Source organism: Callospermophilus lateralis, chromosome 2 (assembly GCF_048772815.1).
Source record: "Callospermophilus lateralis isolate mCalLat2 chromosome 2, mCalLat2.hap1, whole genome shotgun sequence".
Classification (NCBI taxonomy): Eukaryota; Metazoa; Chordata; class Mammalia; order Rodentia; family Sciuridae; genus Callospermophilus; species Callospermophilus lateralis.
Window position 1 is genome coordinate 153,118,539 of NC_135306.1, and position 18,970 is coordinate 153,137,508.

The window sequence follows — 18,970 nt, forward strand, 5'->3', positions numbered from 1 at the left end:
CAAAAGAAAGTATAAATAGACTAACCTAAGAAATCCAGCTAAAGAGCTTCAAAACTGAAAAATGTTCCTGGAAAGCTTGTCTTCTGAGTTTCAGAAAACTGCTCTGTCACCTCTGGATTCTTTATATAAGGTGTAGGAGGAACCTAGACTTTGAAATATCTTTATAATTAAATAATTTTTGTCTCTTTTCCAAGTTACAAGTCACAAACATAGCCGATTAGTAGCAAACACAGATAAAGGAAATCCTCTTGGTTCAGTAATAAGGGAACAGAAAGTAATCATCTAGTAAATTTAATTTTGCCCATTTAATGTGATCATGGTATATAGAAACATGGATCCTGATGTCTCGTTTTTCAATGACTTTGGCAAAGGAAATAGAAAAAAAATATGAGTTTTGGGGGTGAAATGGTTAAAAGACCATACTCCTAATCTATCTCCAGTATATTTTTCTAAAATAAATTATTTTCTCCTCATTTTCCATTCATCCAGTCTTGAGATGGATTAGAAGATGAAACAGCAGCACCACGTAGCTCTTCTGACCAAGTCACCATGCTCACATTCAATGGCTCCTTCTTCATGCCTTCTGTTTTTACACTAGTTGGGATTCCTGGTCTGGAGTCAGTGCAGTGCTGGATTGGGATTCCATTCTGCACCATGTACATCATCGCTGTGATTGGGAATTCCCTCATTTTGGTTATCATCAAAAAAGAAAACAGCCTCCACATACCCATGTACATATTTTTGGCCATGTTGGCAGCCACAGACATGGCACTTAGCACCTGTATTCTTCCCAAAATGTTAGGCATCTTCTGGTTTCATTGGCCAGAGATCTCTTTTGATGCCTGCCTGCTGCAAATGGGTCTTGTTCACTCATTCCAGGGAACTGAATCAGGCATCCTGCTGGCAATGGCCCTGGATCGCTATGTGGCCATCTGTAACCCCCTGAGACATGCTACTATCTTCTCCCAGAAACTCTTGACTCATCTTGGAGTGGGAGTAACAATGAGGTCTGCCATTCTTTCATTACCATCCCTGCTGCTTATCAAATGCAGACTTAAACTCTACCAAACTACAGTTATTTCCCACTCTTATTGTGAGCACATGGCTGTTGTGAAGCTGGCTGCTGAAGACATCACAGTCAACAAGATATATGGCCTATTTGTTGCCTTCGCCATCCTAGGATTTGACATAATCTTTATTACCATGTCCTATGTTCGAATCTTTGTCACTGTCTTCCAGTTGCCCCAGAAGGAGGCCCGAGTCAAGGCCTTCAATACCTGCGTAGCTCACATCTGTGTCTTCCTACCATTCTACCTCCTGGCCTTCTTCTCTTTCTTTACACACAGGTTTGGTTCTCACATACCACCCTATGTTCATATCCTCTTGTCAAATCTTTACCTGTTAGTCCCACCTTTTCTCAACCCTATTGTCTATGGAGTTAAGACCAAAGAAATCCGCAGACATGTCTGGAAAATGTTTGTCTCCTCCCCAAATTCTTGATTGTTAACTACTCCCTGCATAGAAGTTTTTGGTTGGTTATAAGTAACAACTTCACTGAGGTAAAAAATTATATCTTCCTCAAATAGTTACATCTAAAAATAAAGGTTTATATCTCAGATGCTCATAATTTAAGGAGGTATTCAATTGATTGGCTAAAACATAAGAAACAAAATTTCTCTTGTGTTGAGATTTCAATTTAGTTATGTCCTTCTTCTATGAATACCCTGTCCATTTAAACTCAATGCTTCCTCTCTAGTTCCTTAGACTTATATATAAAATAAGATTTCAGAGAAAAGTGCTTGATTCTAAATATTATGTTCTATTTATTTATTTATTTATGATTATTATGTTTATTTGTAATTTATTGCGTTTATTTATAATTATTATATTTATTTATTTATAATTATTATATTTATTTATTTATAATTATTATATTCTATTTCCTGGTGTTTGCTTTTTAAAAACATTTTATAAATTTCTTCTTTTTAGTTATACATGACAGTTGAGTATATTTTGACATATTTATAGAAACATGGAGTACATGTTATCTAATTAGGATCCCAGTCTTGTGGTTTAAATGATGTGGAGATTCACTGTGGTGTATTCATATATATATAGGATAGTTATGTTAGATTCATTCCACTGTATTTTCTATTTTTTGAATCTACATTTTAACAAATTTGGAATCAATTATATTTATGGCATCACAATTCACAGAAGCCAAGCTATGGAGCCACCCCAGGTACCCATCAACAGATAACTGGATAAAGACAATGTGGTATGCATACATAATGGGTTTTATTCAGCCATAAAAAAATGAAATTACGTCATTTACCCGTGTAAATGGAAGGAACTGGACATCATTATAAGTGAAATAATCTAGACTCTGAAAGTCAAGGGCTGAATGTTTTCACTTATATGTGAATGCTAAATTAAAGAAGGGGATAGAGATCAGTGGAAGAGATCAGTGTAATAGAGGAAGAGGGTTGAGGGGAAGGCAGGAGGGAAAAGAAAAAGGAGGTATGGTGAAGAGAAATTGACCAAATCATACTATGTACACATATGAATGTATCACAGTAAACTTTTCTTTATGTATATGTATATAAAGCAGGAATTAAAAAAATAAAGGAAAACCAGTGGAGTTGAGGAAGGGGAACAGAGGGAGGGAGGAAAAGAGGGAAAGAAGAAGTACTGGGGACTGAAGTGTAGCAAATTATATTCCATGCGTGTCTGATTATGTCAACTGAACTGAAATAGTATGCACAACTATACTGCACTAATAGAAACATTTTCAAAATTAAAAAGAATCATGTTAGTGGATAGGCAGACAAGCTGAATAAGATGTTAAATGAAATAATAAATTCAAACAACTAAATAATTCATTTTAATTCTGCATTGGATAATTAGATATTCCAGTATTTGTGGGATAATTGTTGAAGAATCATTCTCTTAGAAAAATATGTGCCAAATATACAAAATTTTCATAAAGTTATTATGCATGAAAAATAAGAATAGAGAGAGTACACATATGGTATTTCCAAATAAGAAACCAAAATAATAGAATAAAATGATAACTACCAGTTAATCATAAATTAAATAATGAAATTCAAGGTATCAAATGTAAAATACAACAAAGTAAATAAATGAAACTAGAAAAATGCCTTTTTGGAACAAATCAACAGAAAATATAATAATCCAACCTCCTTGCATCAGAAAAAAGAAATCCAGTATGTATCCTTAGGAATTCATGGTTTAAGTATTTTTTCTGGAATAAGAAGTAAGATAACAAAAATCTTAAAATACACATGTAAATTGGAAAAAGAATTTTTAAATGAAACTCCTATGACATCAGAATTAACTATGGGAAACTATTTTAGGTTGTAATAATTTAGCAACTATTTTCTCTACATAAAAGAGATTAGATTCAGGTAAATTTGTAAGAGTAGGTAGTACAGAAGAAAATACAAGTGTGTTAATAGCTCTTCTTCATCTATGAGTAAGTAGTTACAAATATCTTAGATTTAAGTGATTAGAAAAAATAGGTAAATAAAACCACTGGAGGAAATGTATTTTTTCTTTTTATTTTAGTTTATAATTTACAAGCATAAAAGGGAAAAACTTATTATAAAGAAAATGACCGTGGTATTACAATGTAGGTGAAGAAATAAATCATTACTCACTGTCAACATGTCCTGTAATTGTCCTTTTGTTATCACAATCTCTCACTTCCCCTAACAAGTATAAACTTCTTTCTTACATCTAATATAATTATTTCCTCCCCCCGCCGTTTATTCTATATACTTCGCAGCCTCAGCAGGCATTTCTAAGTTTTAAATTTTAGTATTGCTTGATTTTGAATTTTGTGTGAATGACTTACACAGTATATATTGTGTGTATCTTATAAATTTTGTTTAGGTTGCTGGTTGTACCTCTATTCTGCTCATCTTTCTCCTTGAATAATATGCCATGGTAAAATACACTGTAATTTGTTGACTTTTTTATGTTTATGTGCATTGACAAAGGTCAAATATAAATAATATATTTGAATGTAAAAGATCAATTATAAATAATATATTCATATGTATGTGTCTTCATGCACTTTGAATGCTGATTGGTACATCTAAGAATCAAAAGACCAATTCATACATGTCAATATTGGTAGGTATTTTTAAACATTTCTGGAATGCTTCCATCAACTAAAACTACCATAAAGAATAAGAATATTGTGTTGCTTAATATTTTTCCCATGCTTGAGACTGGACCTTGTGATTTTAGTCACATGGTTTATAAGTAGTAGAAACTCTTTGTGGTTTTTAATTGACATTTGTCTGAAAAACTATCAAAATTGGATCATATTTTCACATATATAGCCTGATTGCATATTCTTTTGTATAAATTTAATAATTGTGTCCATTTTCTACCTGAATTATCAAATTATCTACGTTAGTTTTTACTAATATTTAAGAGTCCTTTATATATGTTGTGTGCAACAATTTTCTGCTATACATATTGAAAATATTGTCATCTTTTCTGAAATATACTGTTGATTCATTTTGAGGAACAGATATATGTGCTTCAATGTAGCCAAAATTATCAAACACTAAAGTCTAATACTTACCCTGCTGTATTTAAAACATCTGCCTTATGGACGCTTATGATCATATATATTACATTATCTTCATTTTAAGATATAAAATAAATGTAGAATCACATTTTAATAATAGAAGTAGTAGATAGTGTTTATTTTTACAACTTTAGTATAAAAGAGCATATGATTAACTGTACATAAAGTATACAATCTAATCAGTTTTGACAGACATGTAGGTCTATAAAACCATCATTTCAATTAACCCAGCAATCACCCAGATTTCAAGTGCATTTGTTATTCTTCCCTCCATTTACCACCATTTCCAGGTGACCACTTGCTTGCTATCAGTAAAGGTGAATTTTTCACATTGTAGATTTTGATGCAAAAAAAAAAAAATGCTATTTAATAGCATTTTTTGTTTAGTTATTTTCATTTATCATAATTACTTTTGAATTAATTCATCAATTGTTCATTTTCTCTTGCTAAATAATATTTTACTCTATGAATATATTACAATTTACTTATCCATTCATTTGTCCATGGGCATTGGGGTTCTTTCCAAGTTGTAGGTGTGATAAATAAAGCTGCTGTTCATGTTCATTTATAAATCTTTTTTGATCTATGTTTCATTTGGGGTGCACACAGGTGTAAAAGGGCTAGGTCATTAAATAGATATGATTAAAAGTTAGGAGGTGGGAGCAATAGAGAGGCTGAGTAGGAGGCTTCAGTGATCATCTGCCCAGTTTAGACAGCTCCTCATGCACCAAACACCTTCACATCACCTCGGAATTAGGTAGAACACTGCAGTGCCTGGAAACACACACTGAAGAAAGTAGGAAGAGCTCTCAGTGTCAGCCCTCTTCCAACCCCAGGAAGCCCAATGTGCAGAAAGTTGTAGGAAGCAGAAATTAAGTCCTGATCTTTCCCAGTGTGGTCCCCAACACAGGGAAACTCAATGCTGGACAGGGCTCATAGACTCTGCTGCCCAGCTGAGCCTCTTGTCCCTCTTAGTCAGGTGGCCAAGGTACCATGCCCATCACCTCTCCTACAACCTTGGACAGATAATAAGGATGAAAGCTCCAGCTCCTGTTGATTAGGTCAGGAAAGTGAGCATAAGTCCTTGTCTTAGAACTTAATATGGGGCTAGTAAAACCCAGCACTGTGTGAATCAAATTAGTCATCGTCCCCAGGATAGTGCCTGCAGCTGGTGCCTCTGGACCTATCTGTGTGCCTGTTGGTGACTCACAGACCCAGGTACACAGACTAATATCCCAGCCAGCACCAGCTGTGGCTCTTTGCAGCAGTCTTGGGCCAGCAGAGAGGCCACAGCAGAGTGCGTGCTGGTCCATTCAGTGCTGCACTGCTCCTGGTAAGTTTTGGGTTCAGGGTATGATCTGTGATTGTTGCCAATGCCCGTGAAACTGCCTGCTCCTTCTTCCCCTGAATAAAGCAATTGTCTCTTAGGAAGAGTCTGGGGAGGCACCCTGGATGAACACGTCTTTAACTCCTGATGCCCCAGGGTCCTGAACAATTATTGTGTTCTGCAGTAACTTGGGCATTACCCCAGCTGGGATAACAAGATGTGGCTCCAGGTGTAGGCCACCCGCTGGGGTTGAGTTACACTCACCTGTTCCTTTGTAATCCTATCCATTCTGACTTTTGGATAGAATGTTCTAAGAAACAGCACCCCCCATGTAAAAGCCCACTTCTGAATGCGCTTGCTCGCTCTTGGGCTTTCTCTCTCTCTCTCTCTCTCTCTCTCTCTCTCTCTCTCTCTCTCTCTTCAGCCTCTCATGACCTTCTCTTGCTCCCCTTCTTGGGGAACCTAAGACCAGGAGACATGGAAGCCATCCTGAAGCTCATATAAAAGGTGTGTTTGTGTGGTGTTTTGTGTCACCCCAAATTCTCACAAGTGACTTTAGTTCAGCCTCCCACTCTGGACAGGGGAGGCAGAAGAGTAAAAAAAGGTAGCTGTGAAGCCACTGCCTAGGTCTCTGTGCTGATCTCCTCATAGTAAGGACCAGAACCCAGCAGAATCCTTTGGCACTTGATCACAAGCCTGTGTCCATGGATGAGGATTGTGGCATATTCTCCTACCAGGTAGGAGATGTGGGGATGCAGCATCCTTTTTAGATACTCCCAGATCTTTTGGAACAACACACCTAGAATTTGGGACCGGCCTAGGCTTGGGACACCCTCTAGTGTTGAACTAAAAAAACAACACTTAGACAGCAAACCTGGATTTAGGGGACCAAACAGTGCGGAAATAGTGGAAGTGTCCGGAGAGGAAACAAGTGCACTGCTTACAGTTTTTGAAAGGACGAACACCACAAATGCCAGATTCTAAGAAATTGAATAAAAACCTAATCCTTAATAAAGAGACAAAATTGTACATCAACAAGTATGAAGAACTTTCCAGGAATCATGATCTTAAAGAACAGAATAAGGTGACAGTATGTGACCCTATAGCAACACTCAGAGAGGATCAAAACTTTCAGATGGAGAATTCAAATATCACTGTTTTAATAAATAACTCTACCTAGATGCCCTTCAATAGACGAATGGATACAAAAAATGAGGCATTTATACACAATGGAGTATTACTATGCATTAAAAAATGACAAAATCATAGAATTTGCAGGGAAATGGATGGCATTAGAGCAGATTATGCTAAATGAAGCTAGCCAATCCCTAAAAAACAAATGCCAAATGTCTTCTTTGATATAAGGAGAGTAACTAAGAACAGAGTAGGGACGAAGAGCATGAGAAGAAGATTAACATTAAACAGGGATGAGAGGTGGGAGGGAAAGGGAGAGAGAAGGGAAATTGCATGGAAATGGAAGGAGACCCTCAGGGGTATACAAAATTACATACAAGACAAGTGAGGGGAAAGGAAAAAAAAAACAAGGGGGAGAAATGAATTACAGTAGAGGGGGTAGAGAGAGAAGAGGGGAGGGAGAGGGGGAGGGGGATAGTAGAGGATAGGAAAGGCAGCAGAATACAACAGACACTAGTATGGCAATATGTAAATCAATGGATGTGTAACGGATGTGATTCTGCAATCTGTATACGGGGTAAAAATGGGAGTTCATATCCCACTTGAATCAAAGTGTGAAATATGATATATCAAGAACTATGTAATGTTTTGAACAACCAACAGTAAAAATAAAAAATAAAATAAAATAAAAAAACCTTGTGTTTCTCTCCTTAAAAATAAATAAATAAATAACTCATCAGACTTCAAGAAGACATAGAAACAGTCTAATACTCTGAGATACTTAGAATTTTATAAGTCCAACAGAAAACCTTGAGCTAAAAAGCACACTAAGTGTAATTAAAATTGTGAAAAAAGGTCTCAAAAAACAGAAGAGACAACAGATGAAAGAATGAGTTAGCTTAAAAATAGAATATTTGAAAATACACAGTTGGAGGGAAAAAAGAATTAAAAATAGTGAGGAAAGTTTATATGAATTTTAGAACACCATTGTAATGGAAAATATTCAAGTTAATGGGCATTACAGAGGAAGTTGATAATATTAAAGAGGGTATAAAGCTTATTCAAGAGAATAACCAAAAGAATAAAAATATATAAATAAATAAATAGAAAACTAGAGATGGATACATATATCCAGGAACAGGTAGATCAAAGATCAGCCAAATTCAGCTAGACCAAGTCTAAGCATATTATATTCAAACTCTCCAAGGGTTCTAATAAAGACAGGGTTCTCAAGGCAGCAAAAGAAAAGAAATAATACAGAAGGGTATCACAATGGGCCTGAGAACAGACTTCTCAGGAGAAACCTCACACATAGGACAGTAGAGTGTGGCATGAGTTGCCCACTGAACCTGCTAAGGAGGAACAGGTGCCCAGCACTATTGCTCAGCTGAGAAAAGCATCAGATCTCTACCCAAAAATGATAAAGGGATTTCTCTGAACTGAAAGAAAGACATGTTAATGAGTAAGAAGAATATATTCAGAGACTCACTGAAAAGAGCAATACGCAGTTTCAGAATGCTCTAAAGTGAATGTGGTTCATAAACCATTCATATATTTAGTATGAAGACTAAAAAACAAAAAATACAAATAACAACTATATTAATGTTATTAAATATGCAATATAGAAAGATGTAAATGGTGACATCAAAAAATTAAAATGTGTGGAGTGTTATGGTTTGAATGTGCGGTGCTCCCAAGAGATCGTGTAATAGAGAACAAATGAGTTCTGCTGTTTTTTCAGACATCTCCTTGGCTGTCAACATTTGTACCCATTCTCACTCTTGTTGGTCTAAGTAATGTTCTACTTGTAACTCTAAAGGTGGGTATTTGCCCATCAGGTTCTCCTCATCTAAATGGACATATGGGATTGCATTTATGACCTGGGTTGTCAGAGCATTTGGCAATTGAGAGGGTTGTAATTGCTTTTTTTCTCTCATTGCATATCTGAGAAATATATAAAACATAAAACAAAGCAGTATATCTGCATTGAATAATGATAATCTTTTAAATTAAGGATTTTTTATCGTACCAAAATTAGATAATTTCAATGTTATTTAAATTAATATAAAAATAATTAAAGTACAAAGATTGTTTTTAGGATATCCAGTTCCAGTGAATGACATTAGAACAAATCATTTATCTGGTAGTAGTTTCAAAATGGGAGGTAAAATGATGGAGATGGGAAAGTTTTTCTTATGATAAGGCATAGCATCTCATTTTCATAGACTATTAGTGGATATTGAATTTCTTTAGTAATTAACAAAATTTTCTTTATGAGAAGTGTAACTTCTCCTGAGGTCATGAGTTTATGAAAAAAAAAACAGCTATTGGTTGAGTGCATGGAGTACAGTAGCATCTGAAGATTAATAAGCTTAGATATTAAGATAGTTCCTATACTAAGTGGGACTGATATTACAATTCAAATTCCAAATCCTATAGATATTTTTATCAGTTAGTAGTCTACCTATTGCAGGACTCAATCCGACAACAGGCATTTAGAAGTCAATATTATTGACAAACAGGATTTTTATTCATTGAACAAAAGCTGTCATATAGTCAGCTCAAATTTGCTTTTTTGAGAACTCTAGCACAGAGAGAAAGGCACCACACTAGAGAATCAGGATATTGGATAATAATGTTGGCTTTATTGCTTATTATATGATTTTGAGGAAGGAAATCAAATAATTGAGTTTCATTTTTATCCATTATTAATATTATGTAGAACTGAACACAAGATATTTCCAGTATTTAAGTAATAGACCTATGTTCCTCACAGTATAAATTCTTAATTAGTCCCTGCTATTATCTATATACCATATTCAAAATTACATTATTGTCACTATTAGTGGATGTTGTCATATTGTGACCTTATGCCAGCATTTCATCTCCTGTTGCATTACATCATGTATTTCAGACAATGATGAAATAAATATTTGAGCATTTCCAAAGAATTCTTTCTTCTATGCTTCTAAATTGTAATGTCCGGCTGCAATCTTGAAGTAGTATAGAGAGGACTTTGAAAAGGTCTCCAAATGTTAGCATTGGCAAGATTGCAGCCACTGTCCTGTGTTTATCATGGGGCCTCATGTCTCTGAGGACTGAAGAAAGAAGGCTTATTAAGGCATCCTGCTGGCTCTCAGAAACAGAAGGGTCATTCACAGCAAGAGGAACTAGTCTACCAAGTATGTGAGACCTGGGGAAAATAAAAGTGGGAGGAAATAGCAAAAAAAAAAAATGGGGTAACCTGAGAAGCAAAAGAGAAGGCAGACATTAAAAGTGTGAGGAGGACACAGAAACTGGGTCAGGAAAGGAAAAGTTATTTTCACCAAAGGATATTATTATTTTCGTCAAAATACCTACCTTGTTCATATTCATGCTTTGAGTCTCCAAGTCAGACTGGCTTTACAGATAGACAGGGCTTATTTAAGAAGCCCCGGATGTTAATGTCCAGGGGTGTGTTGTTTACACAAGTAAAGATTGTTTTCAGACATAACAGAGAAGGGATTGAATTACAGAATGAAATTAGAATTTCACCAGATAACCTCAAGATTCCTTTCAATCTGAAGTATCAGTGTTTTCTATCACTACTTTAATTACAGCTCAGAGATCTTAACTCTATAAGTCTTTTAGATTTTGAAGTTAATAAACAAAACTCTCAAAATCTACCCTTTTCTTCTGAGAAAGGGTGGAAGATACCACATGGCCTTGGGGATGATTATAAAACTACAGCATCAGGAGCAGTAGGAGTTGGATGATAGAATAAAGCAGTGCTACAGTATAAGGGGTTGTGGAACATCAGGAGAACTATCACTGGTGAATACAGATGTTGCACAGTAAATACAGAAATTGTGGGAACTTCAGAATACGAATGTGGCTATTCAGGGTCATCATCCACTAAAGCCCAAGGAAATCATGGTTTGTTTAGGTGGAAATTCCCATGCCACCCTATACTTTTTCCCCCCCAAAAAATTGGCACTAACTGAATAGAATGAAAAGCACATAGTTAGGCCCATAAAATTATTAAAGGAATTCAGAGGGGAGAAAAACAGAAGTTATTCCTATTTCTGCCTATGTTGGGACTTCACTGAACCAAACTGACATTCTCACCATGTGGCTACGTAGATCACCTTGTGAAATGCCCATTCTTCCTGTTTATCTCTATGAGAAGGCACTCCAGATGTGCCCATCTCTTCCACCCTCCCATTAGGTCTCACAGGACCTCTGCCGCTGCTGTCCTCATTGCCTCATTGTTAGTAGCAATAGCGGCACATTGTGGTCCCTTATACAGGATAGACTTTAAGTATTTTACCTACAATATATCTTTTTTTTGTATTTTAATTTTAATTGACATTTTTTAATGTTTCACTGAACAGAAGTGATAACTGAGATGATGAATATGCTAATTTACTTGATTTGATCACTCTGTGATATCCCCATTTATTCCCATAACGATCCAGTGAAGTTGCCATTATTTTGAGTTGACAAAGGAGTCAACTTGGGGCAGATAAAAATAATCATTTGCCCCCTATTAAAATGATCAAGCATTGAAAGTAGAAAATAACCTAGATGGGTGTGACTACAGAGCCAGAGAAGCAGAGTGTTAATTAGGAAGTTGGTGGGCAGCCATCTCCTTAGAGCCCCCAAAAAGAATCACTGAGATCACTACGCAGAAAAGAAACTGGACTTCAGTTCAGATATCTTCCAGCTTTCCAATTAACTTCATATTTCCTCCTTGGCAGTTAGAGACAGATGTTATTCGATCAGAGAAATTGTCCGAACTGACTGAGCAGTGAGATGGAAAAGACAGATTTCCTGTTTCTGATTTGGGCTGAGAGACTGGAAAGGAATCAAGAAGAAGGGATCAGATCTGGAAATCTGGAGAATGATGGTGATCAGGAGTGTGAGCATATAAAGAAGGACAGTCACACAAGCCCAAGATGAGAGCAGCATGTGGGGAAAGGCAGAAAGAATAAAGAGAATGGCAGGGTTCTAAGTACCAGGGTGTACAATACGTGGATAGAATTTGATTATAATATGAATAGTCAGCAAGGCTTAATTTATTTCTGGAATTTACTTGTTTGATTTCTTGTTTGTGGGTCTTTAGTTTCCTAGAAAATTACTGTTATTAAACATTCCAGGCAAATATCTGCTACACTTAGGGTGCATCTTCATGGGACTTACGGAGATTAAAAGGGAATTAAGAGCCTCCAAGGGGCAAAATAGACTTCACAAGACAGGAGGATATTGATCTATTCATTATCATTGGAAGTAATTTGTACCCTGGATGGTAAATTCCCAGGTCAGCATTTGGTAAACATGGATATGTGGGAATGATGCACAAGTGTGGTATGAAGAGACAGCTCTCTTTTCTACTTCAGAGATTTTTTATTCTTAGTTTTATTTTTTGACCATAGAAATGGGGAAAATATTTTCTCAAAAAATCATTTGACAAAAGATTTAATGTCAATGTCAGAGAATGATAGACTCATTTGGGCTCTAATGTAAGTAAATATTTCTATTATTTTATTTTCTCTATATTTTTCTTTAAATTGTAAGTTTCTAAACAAGTCACAGTTCTGAATAGGAGGCAATAGGAAATAGATTCTGAAATTTGTAAAAATCATAGTGAAAGTCAATTATACTTTAAGTTGTATACTTTATATTTTACTATAAAATTTTCTTTGAAATTTATATATTATTTACATTGAGTCTTACTGCCCTTGTTAGCTCTTGGAGATGACAAGGCAAAACCAAAGAGATATTAAAGTCAGTTGTCTGGAGAGGCCTAGACTGTGTCATCAATCTCATCATTGTGGGTAGATAAGAATAGGAATCCTATATAACAAATTAGAACAAATTAATTAATTAATTTAAAAAAGATTAGGATTCATGCTGTCTCATACTTGCTTGAATTCTGTAAATGTACCTTGTCTATTTTTCTAACATTGTGAAAGAAAATATCAAATTTAGGCAGATGAAGGAATTTAATGTTAAGTGCAGCAGTCATTAAATATGGCTAATATGGGGCTGGGGATGTGGCTCAAGCGGTAGCACGCTCGCCTGGCATGCGTGCGGCCCGGGTTCGATCTTCAGCACCACATACAAACAAAGATGTTGTGTCCGCCAAAAACTGGAAAATAAATATTAAAAATTCTCTCTGTCTGTCTGTCTCTCTCTCTGACCTCTCTCTTTAAAAAAAAAATATGGCTAATGTATTACAAGCATCCTGGCCAAGAAATCTCCTAAATACATTATAAAATTAAAAATATGTTATAGAATTTTTCATGTATGCTGCTCTGTCTGGAAACTGTTCTTGGAAGATCATCACCATTTAGAGGGGATATTGAATGGCTTTTCATTTTGGAGGCAAAAGTGAAGGTCCTAGGGATTCTAAAGTGAATATTTTACTTAACTGAGAATACTGGCAATGATATGGACAAAAATGAAGCAGAAATTTGGGGATGGGTTAAAGTGTGATTAGAGGTAAGGACGTTTGAAGTTTTGTTTTCTTTCTTTTTATTTCCTCAGTTTTCCATGATGCAGATTCTGGTCTTATCAATGCTTTACCCATTGGAGGGTCTGTGGAATTGGCTTGTCGTATAAAAGTCAGCCCTATGGGAGCCTCAAACTCCACCAGTACCCTGTCCTCCACATTCTATCTCACAGGGATCCCTGGCTATGAAGAATTCCACCATTGGATTTCCATCCCCTTCTGCCTCTTCTACCTTGTTGGAATAACAGGCAACTGCATCATCCTACATATTGTCCGGACAGACCCCAGGCTCCATGAGCCCATGTATTACTTCCTGGCCATGCTCTCCTTCAGTGACTTGGGCATGTCCCTGCCCTCAATGATATCACTCTTACGGGTGTTGTGGTCCATTTCCAAGGAGATCCCGTTCAATATCTGTGTCATCCAGATGTTTTTGATTCACACTTTCTCCTTCACTGAATCATCTGTGCTCTTGGCCATGGCCCTTGACCGGTATGTAGCTATCTGTCACCCCCTGCAATATGCTACTATTCTCACCCCAAAGCTTATTGCCAAGATTGGAATTGCAGCCCTGCTCAGAAGTGCTCTTCCACTCATTCCACTCCTGACCCGTTTGGCCTTCTTTCCCTTCTGCCACTCCCATGTCCTTTCTCATTCCTACTGTCTGCACCAGGACATCATCCGCCTCGCCTGTGCTGACACCAAGTTTAATATCATATACGGGTTGGTTGTGATTACCATGCTGTGGGGCATGGACTCTCTGGGTATTTTAGTTTCTTATGTCTTCATCCTTCATTCAGTGTTGAGGATTGCATCCCGTGAGGGGAGGCTTAAGGCTCTTAACACATGTGCGTCCCACATCTGTGCTGTGCTCATTCTCTATGTGCCCATGATAGGCTTATCTATTGTCCATCGTTTTGCCAAACATTCCTCTCCCTTCACACACATCTTTATGGCGCATATCTACTTAATGGTCCCACCTGTGCTCAACCCAATCATCTATAGTGTGAAAACCAAACAGATCCGCCAAGGAGTCTTCCATTTGATTCACCCCCACAAAATCTTTTCTTCAATGTAGAATGTCCTCAAGGCAACAATTGCATCAGCACTAATGATAAGAACTCCTGGCTAATTATCTGCTCTAGGTGTGTTGGAACCAACCTTGTCAACAAAAGACTACTGAAAGTATAAAAGAAAACTAACAAAGCATGAAAAAAAGAGCTATAAAAGAGAAAGTTGACATTCTCTAGGATTAGTCAGCCTGACCTAACACATGCTTAATAAAAACCCTTTAATTATGAATATTTTGCAGAGGATGTGTTTTAAATCATTTCCTCCCATCTTCTATTTTTAATCTTAACCTTTACCCCAGGTATTGATTTACCTATGAAATTTTCCTTGAATGTTCAAAACTCATTTCTTTGATTTGTATTATTCTATAACTTTTGGCATAAAATTTTATACTTCCTTTTCTGTTATATTATTGTTTTTGTATATATGTTTATTTTCTTTCTTACAGATGTTAACATCTTGATCCAAAAATATATTTTGGATCAAAGCAGAAGTTATCAACCATCATAGTGTATCAGAATCATCTTTTAAACATTGATATGTATGATCTTCCTTATCTGGGAAAATTTGGTTTCTTCAGGAAAATAAAGGCATCTCCCATGTTTATTTTATCCAATTTTGTGATAATAACTTTAATCTTGTAGAAATATTAGACTTAGAAATTTTTAAAGTTCCCAGGCTGTATCATTTGAAATTACTAACTATAAACCATTGGTATACTGTATTTTAATAATAATTTAGGTTAAATTATACTTTTAAATATAAAAAAATAATGCAGTGAGGTATAACTAGTTACAAGTGTGTGGTAGCAAGAAACACAAAATTCTAGACAAGTTTTACCCAGATCTCTTTTCAATACAGAAAACTGTTTTCTTATATCTCTATAATAGACCAGACATGCTTGTGTATAAGATTGTATTATAATACTTGCAAAGTTAATTGAATTGTCTTAATGCACATGTAAACAATGGCTGAAGGAGTAAAATAAAACAAGAAGGAAAGGAAGACTTTAGGCATGTTTTATTTTATTACTTCTAATATTGATGTTGGTCTTAATATATGTATTTTATTCTAATTACAATTACACAGGATCTGTAAGAATTAGACTATACTTGGTGTAAAAGAGGTACTTAGCAATTACTGGGTGCATAAATATTAAGAAATAAACCAATCATTGAACAAAGAAGGACTTGTATGTATATGTATTTTTTTTAATCCTGGAGCTGATATGAAGTCTCATTTCATACAATAAAATTGATCTTAGAAATGTGTAATTAGTATTGCAATTTACAAGTACATAAAGCATTCCTGGAAAATCCATGAACTTTTGTTTGTTCCCTGGTTTTGAATCAACCATATCTGTTCCCAATAGTATTTATTTACCCCTTTCCTGAATTTACATCTCATTACCACATTCTTTCAGCACATTCACCTTGACCAAAGAAATACCAACTAAGAATAGTGCAAGAAATAGAAACATCAGAGTGAGATGATTCTCTTGATATGATAAATAAATAATTCAAAATTAATTTAAGAAAATTTTGAGAAACTGAACATTATTATCATTCATACAAATAATATTCAACTATATATAAATCATCTTTGAAATAAGACTTTAAAATGCAAACTACATTTTACATTTCTGAATATTAAACATACTTTTCTTAGTGACTATGATTCAAAATATACTATTTATCTTTTTGTTGAAAAAATACATTTAAGAATGGATAGGGAAACTTTGGTATATATGCACAGTTGAATATTACTCAGCATTAAAAGAGAATAAGACCATGGCATTTGCAGATAAATGGCTGGAGTTGAAGAATATAATGCTAAGTGAAGTATGTCAATCCCCCAAAACCAAAAGTCAAGTGTTTTTTTTGATATGAGGATGTTTAACTCATAATGGGAATGGGGGAACATGGGAGGAATGGAGGAACTTCAGATAGGGCAAAGGGGAGGGAAAGGTCATGGGCATAGGAAAGACTGTGGAATGAATTGAACATCATTACCCTAAGTGCATACGTGAAGACACAAATGGTGTGAAAATACTTTGTGTACAACCAGAGACTTGAAAATTGTGCTCTCTCTATACAATATGAAATGAATTGCATTCTGACATCACATATAACTAATTAGAATAAATAAACATTTAATAAAAAATAAAAAATACATTTAAAATCTTGGAGTCTATATTTTTAAATTTACATTCAAGTAAAACTCTTTTAGCATGGATATTTACATTGATTATCAAAATTTGGGGCTTTGTAAATTACCATCTTCTGTGGTAAGTATTATAATTTGGTGTTAGAATTACATTAAGTTCATGAAATTTATCTCAACAAAAGCATTTAAAAATATATGTGTCAAAATTAAGATAATAATTCCTAGCAAAATACATTTGGTAAAGAGAAGAGTGATTGAATACATATGATTAAATAAAGAAGTAGATGGTCATGTCAAAGCATTGTGGATTAAAGTCAGAAATTTTATCTTGCCATTGAAAACTTACTGAAGGCTGGTGTCCAGTCCTCTGGTAAGCAATGCTGCTAACATGGGAAGCCTGCCTGTTCCTGCTTAGAATTCCAGTAGTATAATTGAGGATATATCTCATTTGGATATGAATTTATAACTAGGAGAAATTTTTTCTCATATTGTTGAATAATGTTACAAATATTTATTTTACCAAAGGATATAAGAAATATATATTTTCTGGAAATTAAAAGAATGTTTTTAGAGAGAAAATAAAAAGAAGAATTTTACATGCAGGTCCTATTCATGAGGGTCTACCAGGAAATTTGCTATTTATGTATTTATTATTTGATTGAGATGTTTATCTACTCTGCAACTGTTTATTAAATTACTTTTATATTCTGGGTATTGTTAATATAATAGTGAAACTTAGATCAGAAGTAATCCTTACTTCATGGAGTTTTCACTTTATCTTATTCATGGAAAATAGATAGAGAAGAAGCACATGTACTGCAAAAGTGTTATTTAATTCCCCTACTCTGTTATTATGACATTCTTCTGATTTCCTTAATTTATTGATATAGTCCTTGATGGTGTCTAAATTCCCTGTAATCTTCTTACTTACTCCATCTTAAGAAGATAGCATTTGTAAACATGAATATTTTAGGCTCTAATCAATATTTAGGTGATCTAGGATAGATATGCCCTGATTGATTCAGATTTTATATTTAAGTTTGATTATCTATTCTAGAGTCCCCCAATCCTCGTTTCATTACTCTTACATCAGTTTGGTTAGGTACCAAGTGCCAGTACTCGTATCCTTATCTCTTTGGTCTTTACCCCATAAACAATGGGGTTCATGGTAGGTGGCACCAATAGATAGAGGTTTGCCAGGAGGATAAGGGCATGCCTGGGCACATGGTGCCCAAAGCGATGGGTAAAGAAGGAAAAGAAAGCCAGAGTATAGAATATCAGGATGACACATATATGAGCTCCACAGGTTCCAAAGGCCTTTTTCCGAGCTTCCCTTGAAGGCAGTTGAAAGACTGTTCTCAAGATTAGCCAGTAGGAGAGGGAGATAAGAATACAGTCCAGCCCTGTGGTAAGAAGAGCTGCAGTGAGTCCATAAATGCTATTAAGGGTAAAGCTATTGCAGGCCAATTTGGCAATGCCCATGTTCTCACAGTATGTATGGCGAATAACATTGCTCCTGCAGAAATGTAGCCGGAGAATGAGGAGGACACCGGGGATGACAACAACCAAACTCCGAGCCACCAGAGCCAGACCTATCTTGCCAATGAGAGAACCTGTAAGCAGAGTTGCATAATGGAGTGGTGCACAGATAGCCACATAACGATCAAAAGCCATGGCCAGTAAAATGGCAGATTCAGACAGGAACAGAGCATGAACGAAGAACATTTGTGTGAGGCAGGCAGCAAATGTTGACAGGGAGGGACCTTGCCAGAAGATGAGAAGCATTTTAGGCACTGTGACAGTACAAAGGAGGACATCATTGAGTGCCAGCATGGTCAGGAAAAGATACATGGGTTCATGGAGGCTCCTGTCACGGGCCACCACTGCAATAACTAGGCCATTGCCTATCACAGCCAAGAGGTACATGAAGCTGAAAGGGATGGAGATCCAAATTTGAAAGTCTTCTAATCCAGGGACACCAGTCAGCAGAAAGGAAGTGAATTGAGTGGATGTATAGTTGCGCTTTGATACAAAGAAATGACCAAAGTCTATTAAAAGAAAAAGAGAAAATATCTAAAATAAACAAAAAGTAGAAAAATTATTAATGCTATTCAAGTTCTATTACTTTTGGCATAAAGAAGTGAGGACCATGAGT

At 35.6% G+C, this 18,970-nt stretch overlaps 3 protein-coding genes across 3 annotated transcripts; 2 read left to right on the forward strand and 1 right to left on the reverse strand.

Annotated features, from left to right (window-relative positions):
* The first annotated feature begins 549 nt into the window (after nucleotides 1-549).
* LOC143388616 (olfactory receptor 52A5-like) lies at nucleotides 550-1,500 on the forward strand. The gene has a single exon (XM_076842274.2). It carries the CDS (start codon nucleotides 550-552, stop codon nucleotides 1,498-1,500), a length of 951 nt encoding a protein of 316 aa, XP_076698389.2.
* Nucleotides 1,501-13,699: 12,199 nt separating this feature from the next.
* Nucleotides 13,700-14,656, forward strand: LOC143391370 (olfactory receptor 51L1-like). The gene has a single exon (XM_076844070.2). The coding sequence runs from the start codon at nucleotides 13,700-13,702 to the stop codon at nucleotides 14,654-14,656; it is 957 nt and encodes a 318-aa protein (XP_076700185.1).
* Nucleotides 14,657-17,913: 3,257 nt separating this feature from the next.
* LOC143391371 (olfactory receptor 52D1-like) lies at nucleotides 17,914-18,741 on the reverse strand. Its single transcript, XM_076844071.1, has one exon. The coding sequence runs from the start codon at nucleotides 18,739-18,741 to the stop codon at nucleotides 17,914-17,916; it is 828 nt and encodes a 275-aa protein (XP_076700186.1).
* Between the last annotated feature and the right edge of the window lie 229 nt (nucleotides 18,742-18,970).

Bases quoted from the DNA above. Each gene is read 5' to 3' on its own strand.
- LOC143388616 (XM_076842274.2), top strand. From the start codon at position 550: ATGCTCACATTCAATGGCTCCTTCTTCATGCCTTCTGTTTTTACACTA.
- LOC143391370 (XM_076844070.2), top strand. From the start codon at position 13,700: ATGGGAGCCTCAAACTCCACCAGTACCCTGTCCTCCACATTCTATCTC.
- LOC143391371 (XM_076844071.1), bottom strand. From the start codon at position 18,741: ATGTACCTCTTGGCTGTGATAGGCAATGGCCTAGTTATTGCAGTGGTG.